At 44.8% G+C, this 18,933-nt stretch overlaps 1 protein-coding gene across 1 annotated transcript in view; it reads left to right on the top strand.

Annotated features, from left to right (window-relative positions):
* Window positions 1–18,933, top strand: part of pde10a (phosphodiesterase 10A) — a 368,098-nt gene that overhangs the window by 240,893 nt on the left and 108,272 nt on the right. Inside the window, exon 5 of the mRNA XM_067989084.1 lies at window positions 1,292–1,341. Coding sequence (XP_067845185.1) covers window positions 1,292–1,341 — 50 coding nt within the window. The remainder of the gene's footprint in view (window positions 1–1,291; window positions 1,342–18,933) is intronic.

Below are 18,933 nucleotides of genomic sequence, written 5' to 3'. Positions count from 1 at the left end.
TAGTCGAAGAGTAATAAATATTTGAAATAATTTACCAATAAGGTAATAGAAGTAAAAAGATTGGGGTTATTCAAAATACACTGAAATGATATGATGGCAAAATTAATGTACTTGAGGTATGAGGTCAATGGGCCAAGTGACGACGACTTATCACTGAGTTTTCTTCAATTCGTGCATATATGTCCCTAAATAAAGTCACAGCAAGATTGAAAATAACAGGATTCGTCACACCCCCATTATAGTCCTAGAATGTTACAAATTCTTTCCAACCTTACATATCTCAGCTAAAGGCTCACTGGATTGAGTGGCCCTTCAATTTTCCATTTCCCCTGTGGGAAAGTGCCTGGATTCTCCATGGTGCCTCCCCACGATACCAGGAAATAAGTCTGCAGCTCACTGCACAAAACACTGCTGGCACAGACTAAATTGGGTGAGGGGCTAGGAGAAAACAGAAGGTATCATTCCATCAAAAAGAATATTAGAAATATAAATACTATGTAACATCATCATATTAAGTAAAAATTTCATGCTGGTGTTGCTACTGAAATAGAATGCAATGTTATGGAACCAGAAAATGGGTATTTCTATCAAGATTCTGATTTCTGACTTTAACAACCTTTTTCTCCCAGCCCCTCACACAATTTAGTCTGTGCCAGTTCTGTGCAATGAGCTGCAGACTTCTTCCCTGGTTTCATGGGGAGGCACCATGGAGAATCCAGGCACTTTCCCACAGGAGAAATGGAAAATTGAAGGGCCACTCAATCCGGTGAGCCTTTAGCTGAGAAATGTAAGGTTGGAAAGGATTTGTAACATTCTCGGACTATAATGGGGATGTGACAAATCCTGTTATTTGCAATCTTGCTGTCGCTTTATTTAGGGACATATATGCAAGAATTGAAGAAAACTCAGTGAAAAGTCACTTGGCCCATTGAGCTTATACCTCAAGACCTATTGTGGTGTGTCTTTTTGCAGTTATTTACACTGTTGATATTTGGTTGAAATTTGTTTTAACACTGAATAATCTATAGCAATTTTGTGCCGCACATCTGTCATTTTTTGAATAAACAATATGAAAATAAACAAAGCCGCATTGGTAGCAATTTTTAATTTTATTTGTCTGTCTTTCTGTTTTTCCTTTTAGAAATTGCTCACCTGAGTAGAAACTCAGTATGCATTATTCAATCTTTTATCTGTAAAGCATTGTAAATGCAGTGTTGTAACTGTCTATCCTAATTATTTACACCTTTCTGTACTGCAATAACAGTGGCTCTTTTTGTTACTATTTTCACAGCTACCAGAGCTGACGGATTTGCGCTATATTTTCTGGGAGATTGCAACGATGTGAGTACAATTTAACACAACAGGTGACCATGATATTGTAATATTTTAGAAACCAAGGGCTACGTTCTCTTCCGATTGGCAGTATTGAGACGGGAGTATGGCAGTAGGGCTTGCCACTCAATTTTCTAACCTTTTCTGCTGGTATCTCGCCCAAATTGGAGTAAGATAGTGGAAGTAAATCCAGCCTTAAATGTCTTCAGATACTAATCATTAGTGAACTGTTTTAATATTAACCCGTCTCCACAAGTGGAAGTGATTAGCTTACCTGTACCTTACCTTACCAGGTCCTGTTATATTCCAGAACCACTTTAAGAAGTGATTTTGCTGATTTGACATCAATCTACACTGGATTTCATAAAAGTCTAGAATTAGGGGATGGTTTAAGAATGGACACAATTTCACAGCAAAATAAAATATCTGATGATTTAACTCATTAAATTACTGTTACATGCAAATCAAATAGACAAGTGTGCATTTCAAATTAATTAACTCGGTGCATGCCCGGCAACATTGATTTCATGCCCGAAAACTGATGATGTTATAACAAAAGCAAAAACCTGCAGTTGCTGGAAAATCTGAAATAAAAACAGAAATTGCCGGAAACACTCAGAAGGTCGGGCAGCATCTATGGAGAGAGCAACAGAGTTAATGTTTCAGGTCGATGACCTTTCATCAGAACGGGTGATTATTATTACCCATTTTATCTTAGTAATTTCCTTTGTTTCATAATTGGTTGCCTTGAATCATACCTACTTTTCTTGATACTTCTAAAGGCAGTATAAGAAGTATTGATATGTTAAATTTTCCTATATGATTACTTTTTTTCTTTTAATTCTGACTTACTTATATCTAATTATATTTTATATGGAAACAACGCTGTTGTATTATATTCACTAAACAAATCAAAACATAGCTGGGCCCATACTTTAATAGTAACCCCTCAAAGTAATGTGGGCTGAAGATCAGAACCTGTGTTTGCAGCATCCATCTTCAAACATCACAATAACAACAACAACTTGAATTTGTATAGCACCTTTAACATAGAAAAAACTCCCAAGTCACAGAGGAAAAAATGAACATAAGCAACATAGTCCTCTAGTGTAGTAGACGTGGTTTCTGTCATGCACTAATTATGGATCGAATTACAACAAACTGTGCAAAATGCAAGAGAACTGATCTTTATAGTTTGTAAGAAGGATTTTCTGATTGTTTGTCCGTAATGATCATAGATCTTGAGCAAATGGAATATGTGGCCCTTCAAAGAAGATATGTGCATTTTCATTATGGGTGTATGTATTGAACTGTATAATATATACATTGCACTTTTATGATGTATGTGACTTCACAATATGATGCTTGTATCTGCAGACTTTGAAATGCAAATTTCCTTATAATTCCTCATCTAGGTTTTTCAGTATTCTGCTTATCTATCCTTCTTGTGGATGTTTGTTTTTCAAATAAACCAGTAAAATACTATTAAGAAGAAATTGTTATGGTAGTACAAAGGGAAGGTGCTGCAATTATATTTTGACAAAGCTCCAATAGGTTTACAAGAATAGTTTAGAATTATTTTCCTCTAAACTTGAAGTATTTTCCTACCTGACAAATAAGATTCTGTTGCAACAAAATTAGAAATTGAAAATGTCTTTTTTGTTGGTTAATTCTTCTCCCCTTTAGCTTTTCATGATCCCATTAGCCAAAAGGACAGTTGGGCAATTTGTGCCCAGATTTTCACTAATGTTATTCCAAAACCAGTCACTAAGAGTTGAACCAAAGCAATCGGACATAGCCGCCTGGCCTCCACTTGGTGCCTCTGTCCAATAAATAGCATGGCTGGAAACTTGGTCATGCTACCCACATTACATTTGTCTGTGGTGTAGTGCTACCTTGGAGTCACAACTCTGCTTTAATATCACCATAATGCAGTACCATAGGGGCTCTGATATAACCACAACCAGACATGGTATTTAGGAAATGAAGCTCCAGTTAACTCTGAAACTGCATTTCATCAAAAGGAATGCTTCACTTTCAATGTATTTAACCCTTATACTGCTAGCACTTCCTCTCTGTCTGGACAGTTTCACAGGTTTCCTTTTCATGCACGGTAATGCAAGAAAGGGAGTAATGAAGCTTGTGAAATTGCCCAGACAAGAGAGGAAGTGTTAGCAGTATATGGGTTAAATATATTGAAAGTGTGATAATAAAGCTACTCAGATGTCAACAATGTAGTACTACTGAAATAAATTCTTAAGATGTTTTTACTTAAAATAAACAAAATATTTCAATTCTGGTCCCTTATTCTCCCATTACAATTTACAAGGATGATACCAGAACTGAGAGGTTATAACCATCAGGCTGGGGCTCTTTTCTCTAGAAAAGAGAAGATTGAGAGGTGACCAGATAGAGGTCTTTAAAATTATGAAGGGGTTTGATAGGGTAGACATAGAGAAGGTGTTTCCACTTGTGGGGGAGCCCTAAACTAGGGGCCATAAATATAAGATAGTCACTAATAAATCCAATAAGGAATTCAAGAGAGAGAATGTCCAGTTGTATTAAAAACAGATAACTTTTTTTCCTGCTGGTGGGGTTACGTGTAGCGTGATGTGAACCCAAGATCCCGGTTGAGGCCGTCCCGCACCCATGAGGACGGCCTCAACCAGGAAAAAAAAGTTATCTTTTTAATACAACTGGACATTCTCTCTCTCTCTCTCTCTCTGCTTTTTGGGTCTCTTTCTCTCTCTGGCTTTGTAATCTGACCCTTGTGTATTCAGTATACTGGGATGTACTGTTATCCGTGGCTAACCTGTCTGAACACCAACGACGCCTTTGATTGGTGTGATCGTGTCCCAGCCTAATATAAGATATGCGATTTGAGAACCTTTCACTCACCTAACGAAGGAGATAATCTCCGAAAGCTTGTGATTTTCAAATAAAACTGTTGGACTATAACCTGGTGTTGTAAGATTCCTTACATTTGTCCACCCCAGTCCATCACCGGCATCTCCACATCATGCCATTCAATTAGATTATGACTGATCTGTACCTTAACTCCATTTACCCGCCTTAGCACCTTTACCTAACAAAATTCTATTGATCTCAGTCTTGAAAGCTCCAGTTGTCCCAGTATCCACAACCTTTTGGGGGGAGAGAATTCCAGATTTCTACAACCCTTTGTGTGAAAAAGTGTTTCCTGATTTCCCTCCTAAATGGCCTAGCTCTAATTTTAAGATTATGTTCCCTCATTCTTGATTTCTCCCATCAGAGGAAATAGTTACTCTGTATCTACCGTATCGAATCCTTTTAACACTTCAAACACCTCGATCAAATCACCCCTCAATCTTCTCGACTCGGAGCATTTAATGTCACAGAGCTTGAACAATACATGTTTACTGCTACTGTGTTGAAAATTTATTGAAACAAAACCACCTTGTATGTTGAAACATCACAGCCATACAGGTTATAATATTTGGTTTACAGAAAATGTTCATATTGTACACTTCGCACTGGTTATTTTTGTTCAGGTGAATTATGAACAGAAACCACCTGTATTGATTCTGATTCTGTATTATCACAAAATATTTTAAGTTTCTGATTGTCTGAAACTGAAAATGACAGTTGTTACACATTGGGTGCTGGTGACATTCATTCACATACTGTTCAGATATAAGGGATATACAGATTCAAATTAATCACTCCTCGACTAGGATAAACACCATCTTTGCTGCGTGTTAGTTGTATGTTAGTAGTAGTAATTACTAGTAGTAATTGTAGTTAGTAGTAATTTGTTGTTACAAATTTGGGTCCTTCTTAGAAACTTCAGTGGTGACGGTCTTAATGTAAACACACTCACTTTTTTGGGCATTGACTTCTACTGTCCTAAATCTACTTCTACAGTAGCATAATCCAGGGGAGTAATAATAGTACCCCCTGGTGACCTGAACTGGACATCCGTATCATTTGCATATGTATTTCTTCAATCTCTCCAAAGACAGGCTGAGTTAATACTAGATGAGGCAAAGTTTGGTTCAAATCATAAGCTGCTTTATTCCATAGTAAGGTGAAACATACAGAGCAAAGATAGATCAGATTTTTAAAAATTCAACTTATATTCATATTGATACAAAATAAAGAAAACAAAATGATACCAACTCCAGTGGGTCATTTTACTTCTAAACAGAATAATCCCACTGCATTCTGGCCTACAGCACAGAGCACAGCCATCTCTCTCTGCAGTCTCCTATCTTTTCAATCTTATCACAGCACTTTGCTGCCTATGCAGTCCTGTTTCCAAAAGCCAGACTCCACTGTCTGCTTCAAACTGACTACCTGCTCTGGCCAGGAGTGGAGAACAGCCTAACTGGGCAATAGCCCCTGCTAAGTTCAAGGCAATAGCTTCATTCTAGCAGCAATGATTGGTTGCTGGAATGTCAAATATCTTTCATTGCCTCCAGGATGTTGGGAACAGACACTCCATCTAAAACCTAGCCCTGCTGTCATAAGAACATAAGAAATAGAAGCAGGAGTAGGCCATATGGCCCCTCGAGCCTGCTCCGCAATTCAATAAGATCCTGGCTGATCTTTGATCTCAACTTCACTTTCCTGCCCGATCCCCATATCGCTTGATTCCCCTAGTGTCCAAAAATCTATCTATCATATTCAACGACTCAGCATCTCTGGGGTAGAGAATTCCAAAGATTCACAAACCTCTGTGTGAAGAAATTCCTCCTCATCTCAGTCTTAAATGGTCGCCCCCTTATCCCGAGACTATGCCCCCTAGTTCTAGACTCTCTAGCCATGGGAAACAACCTCTTAGCATCTACCCTGTCAAGCCCCCTCAGAATTTGTATGCTTCAGTGGGATCACTTCTCATTCTTCCAAACTCCAGAGAGTGTAGGCCCATTCTACTCAATCACTCCTCATAGAACAACCCTCTCATCCCAGGAATTAATCTAGTGGATCTGATGTCCTGTGAATTTAGTCCCATTAAAGCAAGCTTTATCTTATAAGTTATTTTAAAATGTGCTTTTATGTAAAACAACTTGCATTTATATAGCGCCTTTAATGTGATCCCAAGGCGCTTCACAGGAATGGTTACCAAACAAAATTTGACACTGAGCCACATTAGGAGATATTAGGTCAGGTAACCAAAACTTTGGTCAAAGAGGTAGGTTTTAAGGAGCATCTTAAAGGAGGAGAGAGAGGCAGAGAGGTTTAGGGAGAGAATTCCAGAGCTTAGGGCCTAGGCAGTAGAAGGCACGACTGCCAATGATGGAGCGAAGAAAATCAAGAGGCCAGAATTGGAGGAATGCAGAGATCTCGGAGGGTTATAGAGCTGAAGGAAGTTAGAGATAGGGAGGGACAAGGCCATGGAGGGATTTGAAAACAAGGATGAGAATGTTAAAATCAAGGCATTGCCAGACTGGGAGCCAATGTAGGTCAGCGAGCACAAGGGTGATGGGTGAATGGGACTTGGTGCGAGTTAGGATTCGGGCAGCAGAGTTTTGGATGAGCTCAAGTTTACAGAGGTTATAAAGTAGGAGTTCGGCCAGGAGAACATTGGTATAGTTGAGTCTAGAGGTAACAAAGATATGGTTGAGGGTTTCAGCACCCGTTGAGCTGAGGCGGGGCAGAGATGGGCAGTGTTACGGAGGTGGAAGTAGGTGGTCTCGGTGTTGGAGAGGTTATGGGGTCGGACGCTCAGCTCAGGGTCAAATAGGAGCCAAAGTTGTGAACAGTCTGGTTCAGACAGTGGCCAGGGAGAGGGATGGAGTCATTGGCTAGGGAACGGAGTTTGTGGCGGGGACCGAAGACAATGGCTTTGGTCTTCCCAATATTTAATTGGAGGAAATTTCTGCTCATCCAATACTGGATGTTGGCAAGCAGCATGACAAATCAGAGGCTATGGAGACGTCCAGAGAGGTGGAGGTGAGATAGAGCTGGGTGTCATCAGCGTACGTGTGGAATGTGATGTGTATTCAGATGATGTCGCCGGGGGGCAGTATGCAGATAAGAAATAGGAGGTAGGAGGGAGCCAAGGATAGATCCATGGGGGGTGTGGGGGGGGGGGACTCCAGAGGTAACAGAGCGGGAAGAGAAGCCATTGCACGTGATTCTCTGACTATGACTGGATAGGTAGGAATGGAACCAGGCGAGTGCAGTCCCACCCAGTTGGACGATGGAGGAGAGGCATTGGAGGAGGATGGTTTGGTCAACCATGTCAAAGGCTGCATACATGTCGAGAAGGATGAGGAGGGATAGTTTACCTCTGTCACAGTCACATAGGATGTCATTTGTGACTTTGATTGGGGCCGTTTCAGTGCTGTGGCAACAGCGGAAACCTGATTGGATGGGTTCAAACATGGAGTTGCAGGAAAGATGGGCATGGATTTGGGAGGCGACATCACGTTCAAGGACTTTGGAGATGAAAAGGTGGTTGGAGATGAGGCGGTAGTTTGCAAGGACTGAAGGGTCAAGATTGGGTTTTTTGTCACGGTGAGGTAATGACGGCAGATTTAAAGGGGAAGGGGAATAGTACCTGAGGAGAGGGAACCGTTAACAATATCAGCTAACATGGGGGCCAGGAAGGGAAGGTGCTCAGCAGTTTGGTGGGAATAAGGTCGAGGGAGCAGGATGTGGGTTTCATGGAGAAGATGAGCTTGGAGAAGGCATGAGGGGGCGATAGGAGAGAAACTAGAGAAAGATGCGAGTTCAGGGCTAGGGTGGGGGGAACCTTAGGGGAAGTTTGGATTGGTGGGCTTGGGGAGGGGAAGGAAGCGGCAGAGGCAGCTGAACGGACGGTCTCAATCTTAGCGACAAAGGAGTCCATGAGCTCCTTTCTTGAAAAATGGTCAAAAAATACAGAAATTTACATATATTTGTTAAGGGAAGGTCATGTCTGACTAACTTGATTGAATTTTTTGAGGAGGTAACAAGGAGGGTCATTGAGGATAGCGCATTTGATGCAGTCTACGTGAATTTTAGCAAGGCTTTTGATAAGGTCCCACCTGGCAGACTGGTCAGAAAAGTAGAAGCCTATGGGATCTAAGGGAAAGTGGCAAGTTGGATCCAAAATTGGCTCAGTGGCAGGAAGCAAAAGGTCATGGTTGACGGGTGTTTGTGTGACTGGAAGGCTGTTTCCAGTGGGGTCCCGCACGGCTCAGTACTAGGTCCCTTGCTTTTTGTGGTATATAACAATGATTTAGACTTAAAAGTAGGGGGCATGATTAAGAAGTTTGCAAATGATACAAAAGTTGTCGGTGTGGTTGATAATGAGGAAGGAAGCTGTAGTCTGCAGGAAGATATCAATGGACTGGACACTGAGTACAGGAGCAAGGATGTCTTTACTGCAGTTATACAGGGCCTTGGTGAAACCACACCTGGAGTATTGTGTGCAGTTTTGGCCTCCTTGCCGAAGAAAGTATATACTTGCCATAGAGGGAGTGCAGCGAAGGTTCACCAAACTGATTCCTGGGATGGCAGGACTGTTGCATGAGGAGAGATTGGGTCGACTAGGCCTGTATTCACTAGAGTTTAGAAGAATGAGGCGATCTCATTGAAACGTATAAAATCCTGACAGGGCTAGACAGACTGGATGCAGGAGGATGTTTCCCCTGGCTGGGGGGTCCAGAACGAGGGGTCACAATCTCAGGATACGGGGTAGGACGTTTAGGACTGAGATGAGGAGAAATTTGTTCACTCGGAGGGTTGTGAACCTGTGGAATTCTCTACCACAGAAGACTGTGGAGGCCAAGTCACTGAATATATTTAAGAAGGAAATAGATTTCTAGACACGGAAGGCATCAAGGGGTATGGGGAGAGAGTGGGAATATGGTATTGAGGTAGGGGATCAGCCATGATCATATTGAATGACTGAGCAGGCTCGAAGGGCCGAATGACCTACTCCCGTTTCTATTTTCTATGTTTCTATGTAAGCAGAAATGTGACAAACGGAATTCAATCCGGAGAAATGTGAGGTAATACATTTGGGGAGGGCAAACAAGACCAGGAAATACACAATAAATGGGGAGGATACTGAGAGGTGTAGAGGAAGTGAGGGACCTTGGAGTGCATGTCCACAGATCCCTGAAGGTAGCAGGACAGGTAGATAAGGTGGTTAAGAAGACATACGGGATACTTTCCTTTATTAGCTGAGGCATAGAATATAACAGCAGGGAGGATATGCTAGAACTGTGTAAAGTACTAGTTAGGCTACAGCTAGAGTGCTGTGTACAGTTCTGGTCACCATGTTACAGGAAAGATGTGATTGCACTAGAGAGGGTACAGAGGAGATTTACGAGGATGCTGCCAGGGCTGGAGAATTTTAGCTATGGGGAAAGATTAGATAGGCTGGGCTTGTTTTCTTTGGAACAGAGAAGGCTGAGGGGAGATTTAATTGAAGTGTATAAAATTAGATAGAGTGGATAGGAAGGACCTATTTCCCTTAGCAGAAGGGTCAATAACCAAGGGGCATAGATTTAAAGTGTTTGGTAGAAGGATAAGAGAGGAGTTGAGAGGGTGGTGGAGGTCTGGAACTCACTGCCTGAAAGGGTGGTAGAGGCAGAAACCCTCAACGCATTTAAAGGGTACTTGGATGTGCATTTGAGGTGCCATAACCTACGAGGCTACGGACCGAGAGCTGGAAAGTGGGATTAGGCTGGATAGCTCTTTTTCAGCTGGCACAGACACGATGGGCCTTAAATTTCTATGATTCTATATGTTGATAATCATATTTAAATTAAGTGTTTGTTAAGTTTGGTAATATTTTTAAATTATTCCTTTTTACTAATTTCGCTGGTTACTGAACAGTGAATGTCAGCAATCGAGATTAAAATTAAGCGCTTTGAATCTATCAACTGATGCTGCTGGAAAGGGACATAACTAAAGTTTTGCGTTTTAGGCTTTTTGTCCCCTGGTAATTGCTGCACTACAAATTAAAGTTAACATTTTATTATAAAATGTGCATTTGATATATTTATCCAAACTTGAGAGCGTAACAACCCAGATTACTTCTGCACTTAATGATCAAACTCAATCAGTAAATTGACTTATCGTTCTGTGACAACCTAACTCATGCATTCTGTCAGGTAAAAAGATGAGAAGATTCTGCTTATAAGCTTTTTAAAAATAATTTCCCTGATTGTACACTGTAGACCCAATTTAGTTTTAAAACCAATGTTTTTCTAAATTAGCAACCTTCCTTTAAATATTTATAAATAACGTTATTTGGTAACTCTTAAATCCCTAGAATCATATCTGGCTGCTATCCTGTTTTCTCCTGGCATCGTTATTTACTCTGCGAAGCTGTTGGTGGAATCCAGGGGTCTCCATTTCTTTCCCCTGGTGCACTGTTCTAACCTCCAGACTACCACTGTTACCAGCTGTGCTTTGGCTTAGACTCTCAAAGCAGCAGGGTGCTATTTACCTCAATCACAGTGGGGATTCTCTTTTCACTTGCAATCCCTGGGGCTATGGCTTCATTCAGTGCACTGTTGCTTTCTTCACCAAGACTCTATCACAGTTATCATGACGTTGATATTCAGGATTGTCTCCACCATTCCATGACCAGTCACTTCTCTCCCAGGCAGCCAACCTTAACTCTCATACTGCTGGTGTCATAACCCTGGTACTGCTGCTGTTTCAGCCTGCTCCTGAGATGACATCTCTCTTCAACCAAGTAATTTCTACTCCCAGTGGAGCTACCTTGCTCTTCCTGCTTCCAAAGAGCTGTACAATGGAACAGATTTGCAACAAGAATTGCTCTCATGGCTGCAGAGCCTTCATCTGCACACTGCATCATATGTATCCAATTTATCTTTTAAATCAGAGTTTCCCCAGTTTTGAAAATTATTTTTAAAAATAAAAAAATTCCCTCAAGTTGTGTCCTTGGTTAAGATGCTGATTCTTGCTGGGATATAGTTCCATGCCCCAGCAGCTGTCATCCAAGTGAGCCTGGAAAGTGAGTGCTGACAGGCTATTCATTGGGAGGAGGACATCGCATCTGATCCTGTCGTCACCCAGCATGCACACAAGCACACTTTCCACCAAGTCGCAAGATGATGATCAGGAGCAGGATTCCTGGTTGATTTTGTTTCTCTCTGTCCTTATCTCAAGGAAGCGGAGAAAAAACAAAAAGTTAGGCCAACTGTCATGCACCCACTATTTCATTGGCTGAGACCAGCTAACTCAGCACAGGCCAGGGATCTAACTTCGAAGCTTCCTGATCCGGTATAGTTCAGTAAGATGATGGTGGGGCCGAGTGCAGTGTATCCAAGTTTGCCAACAATACAAGCAAGGTGGGAAAGTAAGCTGCGAGGAGGACGCAGAGAGCCTACAAAGGGATATAGACGGTTAAGTGAGCAAGCAGATGGATTATAATGTGAAATTATCCACTTTGGTAGGAAGAATAGAAAAGCGGAATTTTTTTTTAAAAGGTGAGAGACGAAGCAAGGTTGGTATTCAGAGAGATTTGGGGCCTGATATTACTGGGGGGGAGGGGACGATTGGGCGCATGAGTAACGCGCCCGGTGAAATCAGTCTGCCCCGCGCGCAATTGCAGGCTGATTGGATCCACTTACCTCTTGTTCCGGGTTCCCCGCTGCTGAGCTGCGCGGCGGGCGGACTGCGCATGCGCAGTAAGGTCTGTCAGCTGGAGGAGCTCTATTTAAAGGGGCAGTCCTCCACTGACTGATGCTGCAAGAAATAGGAAAAATTACAGCATGGAGCAGCCCAGGGGGAAGGCTGCTCCCAGGTTTAATGATGCCTCACTCCAGGTATCATTGGATGGGGTGAGGGGGAGGACAGAGATCTTCCCCCCCCGGCGGGCGGGAGGAAGCGGCCTGCCTCTGCCACCAAGAAGGCCTGGCTCAAGGTGGCAGAGGAGGTCACCTGCACCACCAACATATCGCCCACCTGCATACAGTGCAGGAAGCGCTCCAATGACCTAAGTAGGTCAGCCAAAGTGAGTACACTTACTCATTCCCTTACACTCCGTCTGCATCACCATCTCCTTCTGCACTGCCAACATTACTCTGTCACATCACCCCTCACACCCACTCAAACCTCATCCTCATCTTACCTGCACTTACTCACCTTGCCAGTACTCATCCCGCCACTACCACTCAACCCAATCCTCATACAATCTCGTGGCTCTATCTCATACTCACCCTCTCATGCATCTCTTTCACAGTCAGCCTCACTCAACCTGCCACTACCTGTGCTGCAGCCACAGGGCATGCATCACATTTGTGCAGTAGGAAGCGTAAGGCAAACGTGTCGTGAGCATGAAGGGGATGCACAAGGGCGTTTGAGGGTTTGTCATGGTGTTTACTTATATTTAATTTCTGAGCAACTCACATTACATATATTGGCACCACTACTGCCACGTCTTTGCGAATCTTGTCTGGTTTGTGCAATAATGCCCTTTCCTGAGGATCACTATGAAGACCCACAACTGATGCCACCCATTGTGTCACTGCAGAGTGGGTGTAGGTGTATTTGCAGGGCTCTTTTGTGCAGACGACTGAGAGACGTCGGCGATGTCCCCGGTGGCACCCTGGAAGTTTGCGGAGGAGAAGTTGTTGAGGGCTGTGGTGACTTTGACAGCGACAAGTAAGAAGATGGTGCTCGGGCCAGCCGGGAGCAGCTCGGCATGACGGAGGCTGCAGATGTCCACGACTACATGTCGAGTGACTCTGAGCCTCCGTGTGCACTGCTGCTCAGAGAGGTCCAGGAAGCTGAGCCTCGGTCTGTGGACCCTGTGGCAAGGGTAGTGCCCTCTGCGACGCATCTCTCTCTGCGGTTGCCCTCCCTCCTGCTGTGCAGGTGGATGTGTCACCGCACTGTGTTGTGGAGCTCCACGTGTCAGAGGTGGACGGCGTGGCCAGCGAGGCTGGTGATGCTGTTCGGCCTCCGAGGAGGTCATGACTGCAGCTACGGCGGCCCCCATGCGGAAGATGTACATCTGAGGGGTCCACAAGGTAGGTACATGTGTCTGGACACTGGGGTAAGTGTACAAGTTGGTGAATTTTGTTGTTAGGAGGAGGGTGGTGGAGGCCAAACTTTGTCCAAAGTGACAGAGTGGCCTCCTGCAATGAGTGAGGGTCTCTTCCCCCCACCCCCCACCCAATCTGTCAAATGGACCTTTGCAGCTGCCACAGGCTGGTGGCTGCAATACGTCCATTTGAACTGGGAGTATTTCCCCCAGTACAGGAAACAGTCCCGGTTGTTTGTAAAATCCCAATCCTCCTACAATATCACGTTAATCAGGTCTGTAAACGACCTGAAGTACCAAAATAAATACCTTAAGTGACACCCCGCTGGCTTTAATTGCCGGCGGGAGTCCCACATGCGGGGGCTGCGCCGCATGTCAGCGCGTCAGTGGGGAACCCGTAAGTGGGCGGGTTGGAGCCGGGCTCCCGCCCCGCCCCGGGAGTCCCCGATTTTCATAGCCCCCCCCCCGCCAGGAACGCACCTGATCGCGGGTGCTAAAATTGAGCCCTTGGTGTCCTTGCACACAAATCACAAAATTAACGTGCAGGTACAGCAAGCAATTAGGAAGGCAAATGGTATGTTAGCCTTTATTGCAAGGAGGTTGGAGTATCAGAATAAGGAGGTCTGGCTGCAATTATAAAGGGCTCTGGTGAGACCACACCTGGAGTACTGTGTCTAGTTTTGGTCTCCTTATCTAAGGAAGGATATACTTGCCTTGGAGCTGGTGCAACGAAAGTTCACTAGATTGATTCTTGGGATGAGAGGGTTGTCCTAATGAGGAGAGGTTGAGTAGACTGGGCATATACTCTCTGGAGTTTAGAAGAATGAGAGGTGACCTCATTAAAGCATACAAGATTCTGAGGGGTTGTTTCCCCTGGCTGGAGTGTCTAGAACTAGGGGCATAGTCTCAGGATAAGAGATTGGCCATTTAAGACTGAGATGAAGAGGAATTTCTTCACTCGTGGTTGTGAATCTTTGGAATTCTCTCCCCCAAAGGGCTGTGGATGCTCTGCGTTGAGTATATTCAAGACTGAGATTGATAGAATTTTGGACATTAATGGAATCAAGGGACATGGGGATTGGGTGGGAAAGTGGAGTTGAGGTCAAAGATCAGCCCTGATTTTATTGAATGGTGGAGCAAGCTCAAGGGGCTGCATGGCTACTCCTGCTACTAGTTCTTCTGTAAGTTATGACATGGCACGTTTTCACAATGTGCCATCATCTTACATGAGGATTAAAATATATTTTGTAAGAAGTTAATTATACTCCAAAAATAAGGGAGAGAATGTGTAGTTGTGTGTTCAACAGCCCCAATGTTGTCAGTAGAATTTCAGTAAAAAGTAATGGTGCATGGATGAAAATTTTGTATCGCGTCCACTTGAACTGTGAAAAATGGCATTACAGTTAGATTATAGGCTACTTCCCTTCCAAAGTTGCGAGTTTGTTTGGAGAGGGCATTTTGAGCTATATAACCACTAGAGTGAAGTACCGGTGATTAGGTGCATTATTGCTGGTACTGGCAATTTAAGGTGATGAATTTAGAGTAGCACACATGAAGCGTGTCATAAACTTTAAAGCAGATTGGCTAAATTTGATAGCTTGCATCAGTCAGTTGTGCATTAATAAATGTGTCCATCTATTTGGGAGGTAGTGCCCTATATAAATGCACAGCTCTGTTTTCTTTCCAATCGTTATTTTTCTCTCCTTTCTCTTGATTTACTCCATACGCCAGGTAGATAGCCTGAGAGCAGGGGGGGAGTTTTAACCCCCAAGAACGGGTGGGTTGGAGGTGAAAATAGTAGGTTTTGTGATCACGACCGCAACCTGGCTCCAATGTGGGCACGTTTGGATGTGCGCGCGGAACCGAATCCTGACAGTCACGTCCCCAAAAAGTGCCAGCGGGCGGGTCGTTAGCAAGGCAATTAACATCATTGCGAGAGTTGAGGTAGGTTTTTTTAAATTGAGTTTGACAAAATCGAATTTAACGTCTCCGGCAGGGGTTTCCCGGGGCTTCTGAATCTCACCAGTGAAATGGGGGCGAGATTCAGCCACAGTTAATTTGGGTTTTTAAACCTGTGATTGCCCTGTCTGAATAAAAGGTCAGTTATTGCAGCTGGTCTCTTAGTTCTCTCAGGCAAACTTTTGGCTGAGAGTTCTTGTGTTGAGACTGAAAGTTCTTGTTTTGAGACAGCTTTAGCAAAACTTCGGAGCCTTTCAAACTGACAAGATCAGGATGGGGGTGGGGGGGCGCAATGGATGTATTCAAGAGGACATCTGAGGAGAAGGAAAATGACCATCCATGGCAGCTGTGTTGGGATCTGCAGGTACACAAGAGAGAGGTGCACAACAAAGATCTGGAGAACAGCAGAGGGGAGCTGAGGGAAGCAACAGAGGGGCCGAGGTTGCAGGAGCCATTATCCACTCGAGAGGGTGTACAGGCAGAGGCTGAGCTGCTTGGACCTCTCTGAGGAGCAGTGCCTACGCAGGCTTAGATTGAGTCGGCAGGTGGTTGCAGACATCTGCAGCCTCCTCGAAGAAGAGCTGCTCCCTGGTGGCCACGCGTTGCCTGTCGCAGTAAAAGTCACCACTGTCCTCAATTTCTTGGCCTCTGGATCCTTCTAGAGCGCTACCGGTGACATCTCCAGGGTGTGTCAGTCGTCTGCACATAAATATATAAGGCAGGTGACAAATGGGTTGTTTGCCGGGGCGTCCGCTTATGCGAACTTCCCCCACGACGCCAATATCCAGAATGAACGGGCAGTCAGTTTCACCTTTCTGGCTGGCTTCCCAAAGGTGCAGGGCGCAATCAATTGCACACACTTGGCAATCCAAGGGCCACCATGTGAGCCACGAGTATTCATCAACCAAAAGGGGTTTCACTCCATCAATGCACAAGGTGTTCAACTACAAGAGGAGATTCATGCAGGTGTGCACAAGATTCCCTGGCAGCTGTCATGATGTGTTTATACTGTGCCAGTCCAACATTCCAGACCTCTTACAAGCAGGAGGCAGACTTTGAGGACTGGTTTGTTGGAGACAAGGGATACTCCCTGCAAACCTGCTTCATGACACCCCACCAATGAGACACAAGAGCACTACAACCAGAACCACATGACCACCAGGTGCCTAGATAAATGTGGAGGTGCCAGATTTTGGACTGTATGGGAATCAAGGGATGTGGGGATGGGGCAGGAAAGTGGAGTTGAGGTCAAAGATCAGCCCTGAATGGCGAAGCAGGCTTAAGGGGCCGTATGGCCTACTCCTGCTCCTATTTCTTATGATCTTATGCGCCCTTCAGTACTCAGCAGCGAGTGTCTCCAGAATCATCGTGCTATGCTTTGTCCTGCACAACATAGCGCTGCAGAGGGGTTTAAAGGTGAAGGAGGACAAAGGCACTCGTCCTTCATCCTCTGATGGCAACAACATTGAAGAGGGGGAGGAGGAATATGAAGATGGGGCACCCATTGCCAGATCACATTGGTGCCCGGGATGCCCTCATCTCTCACAGGTTCTCTTAGTAACCGACAAAAACGAGACATTGAAATACTCAGGCCGGCTGCCACAGCTACCGTCACCAATCCCCCCACCCCTCTGCTGTGCACAAAACAGTTCTTCAAACCAAGCATACACCCATTGCGCACCTGGCCAGTGGGTAAATCATGTATTGGCATTCATCATGAAGCAAATGAAAGGGCCACTTCACACTGGACGCAATAATGGCCAAGACGTGGAAGTGGTGCAAATCAATAAATTTATTGTGCCAATATTTTTTTAAGAAAGGAAACTTCACAACATAACTTCTTCAAACACCCATGTGCATACCCTTTGTGAACTACAATTTCTTGAACTTATGTTTCGTACTGCTTCTATGTGGTGCATCCCTGTGCCTTCAGCAGAGGTAGTGACAGGCTGCTCAGATCCCTTTCCCGACTGCTGAGATACTTTTGGCCTCTGACCTCTGGGTTTTGGAGCCCATGAGGGCCCCACCAAAGAATGCTCCACCTGTGCAGGGGCAGACTCAGCCATCGGGAGAGGAGGCAGCATGGTGGGTACTGGTTGAGGGGGGGGCAACGAGTGAGACTTGGGAGCCCTTTGAGTGGAGTTCCCACTTCCATGTCTCCTTTCGCCGTCCCTCTCGTTGGCCAGTGGCACATCAGTCCTACCACTCTGCTGGACAGCAGCTTGGTGCACATCAGTGACACGTTGTAAGGCCATGGATAAGGTATCTGTCATCCTGTTTAAAGCAGCCAACATGCTGGATTCCAAAGTCTGCATGGCAGTGGTCATGGCCTGCTTTGACTCATTTGAGAGCCGTGCACTGAAGCTCCACAGAGGTGGCCGCTCTCTCCATGGCAGACATTCTCGCAATTATCTGTGACATCAACCCACTTGTGTTGGAGTGGGACTCCTCCATCCTATCTGCTATTGTGGAGAGTGTACGTGGCACGTTTTCCAGTACCTCGCAAAGTTGTAACTGTACCTCAATCATTCTTATTCTCAACAATGAACCCCGGGGTTCAGCATCTGTGTCCAGCTGAGCAGAACTTGGAGAAGAGTGCACCCACCCACACAGACTCTCCACAGCTGTCCCTGCCACCAGTGTCTGCTCGTGCTCACTTGTGAGTTGTGAATCACCAAGTGACAACCCAACTAACTGACCCACCGAAATGCCAGAATCTGCGCTGTTGCATGACTGCATGTCCTGTGACGGTGCACCCTCAGAAGGAATGAGGTCCTCTGAGGAATCGATGTCATGCATCTCCGCACATTCTTGTACGCGTGGAGGCCCTGGAGGAGAAAAGAAAACTATATGACTTAGTGATGGCAAAGTAACAATCTTGGCAATCAACAGTCTCAGGTTTCTCATAGTTTAGTTATCGTTTAAATGAAGTCATTGTGTGTGAAATATCTCTGTCACGAGGCATCTGCGGGTTCCCAGCCTCTGGAGAGGGATGTAGATGTGCTACTTATCTCCATGGCCGCCTCCTCTGCATCTGTCAGCTGGATTATTTGTGGAGGGCCATCTCCAGACCACGCCCTCGCCCTTGCGTCTTACGGTCTCTTCTACAAGGGGCGAAAGAACAAACCTGTGAGTCACTGAAGGTCACGTATTCACCGAATGGATGCAGTGCATTGGGAGAGGGTGACTATGAGACAAATGGATCACATTGCATAAAGATTGGGGTGAGTGGCAGCGGTGGATAGATATATGGGGAGTGAAGGATGGGTGGTGCTAAAACTTAAGTGGGTGTGAGGAGTGATGTGATGGAATATGCTTGGCAAGATAGAGTGAGATTGGGGGTGTTGTAGACCACAGGATGTAGGTGAATCAGCACTGTACTCACTTTTCCTGACCTGGTTAGGTCATTAAACCGCTCCCTGCACTCAGCTAAGAATGGGGCACCGTGCTCCTGCTGCTCACCTCCTCAGCCACCTCCAGCCACGCCTTGGTGACAGAACTAGGTTTCTTCCTCCCATCGCTAGGGTAAATTGTTTCCCTTCTGGTCCTCACTGTACCCAGCAGTACTTCAAGGGAACCATCTGTGAACCTGGGTGCTGCCTTTGCTCTCTTTGAACCCATTGAATCATTTCCTCCTTTCTCCT

The sequence above is a fragment of the Heptranchias perlo genome, chromosome 8 (genome assembly GCF_035084215.1).
Source record: "Heptranchias perlo isolate sHepPer1 chromosome 8, sHepPer1.hap1, whole genome shotgun sequence".
NCBI lineage: Eukaryota > Metazoa > Chordata > Chondrichthyes > Hexanchiformes > Hexanchidae > Heptranchias > Heptranchias perlo.
Note: the sequence above shows the minus strand (reverse complement) of the source record. Positions and strands in the feature narration are given on the sequence as shown.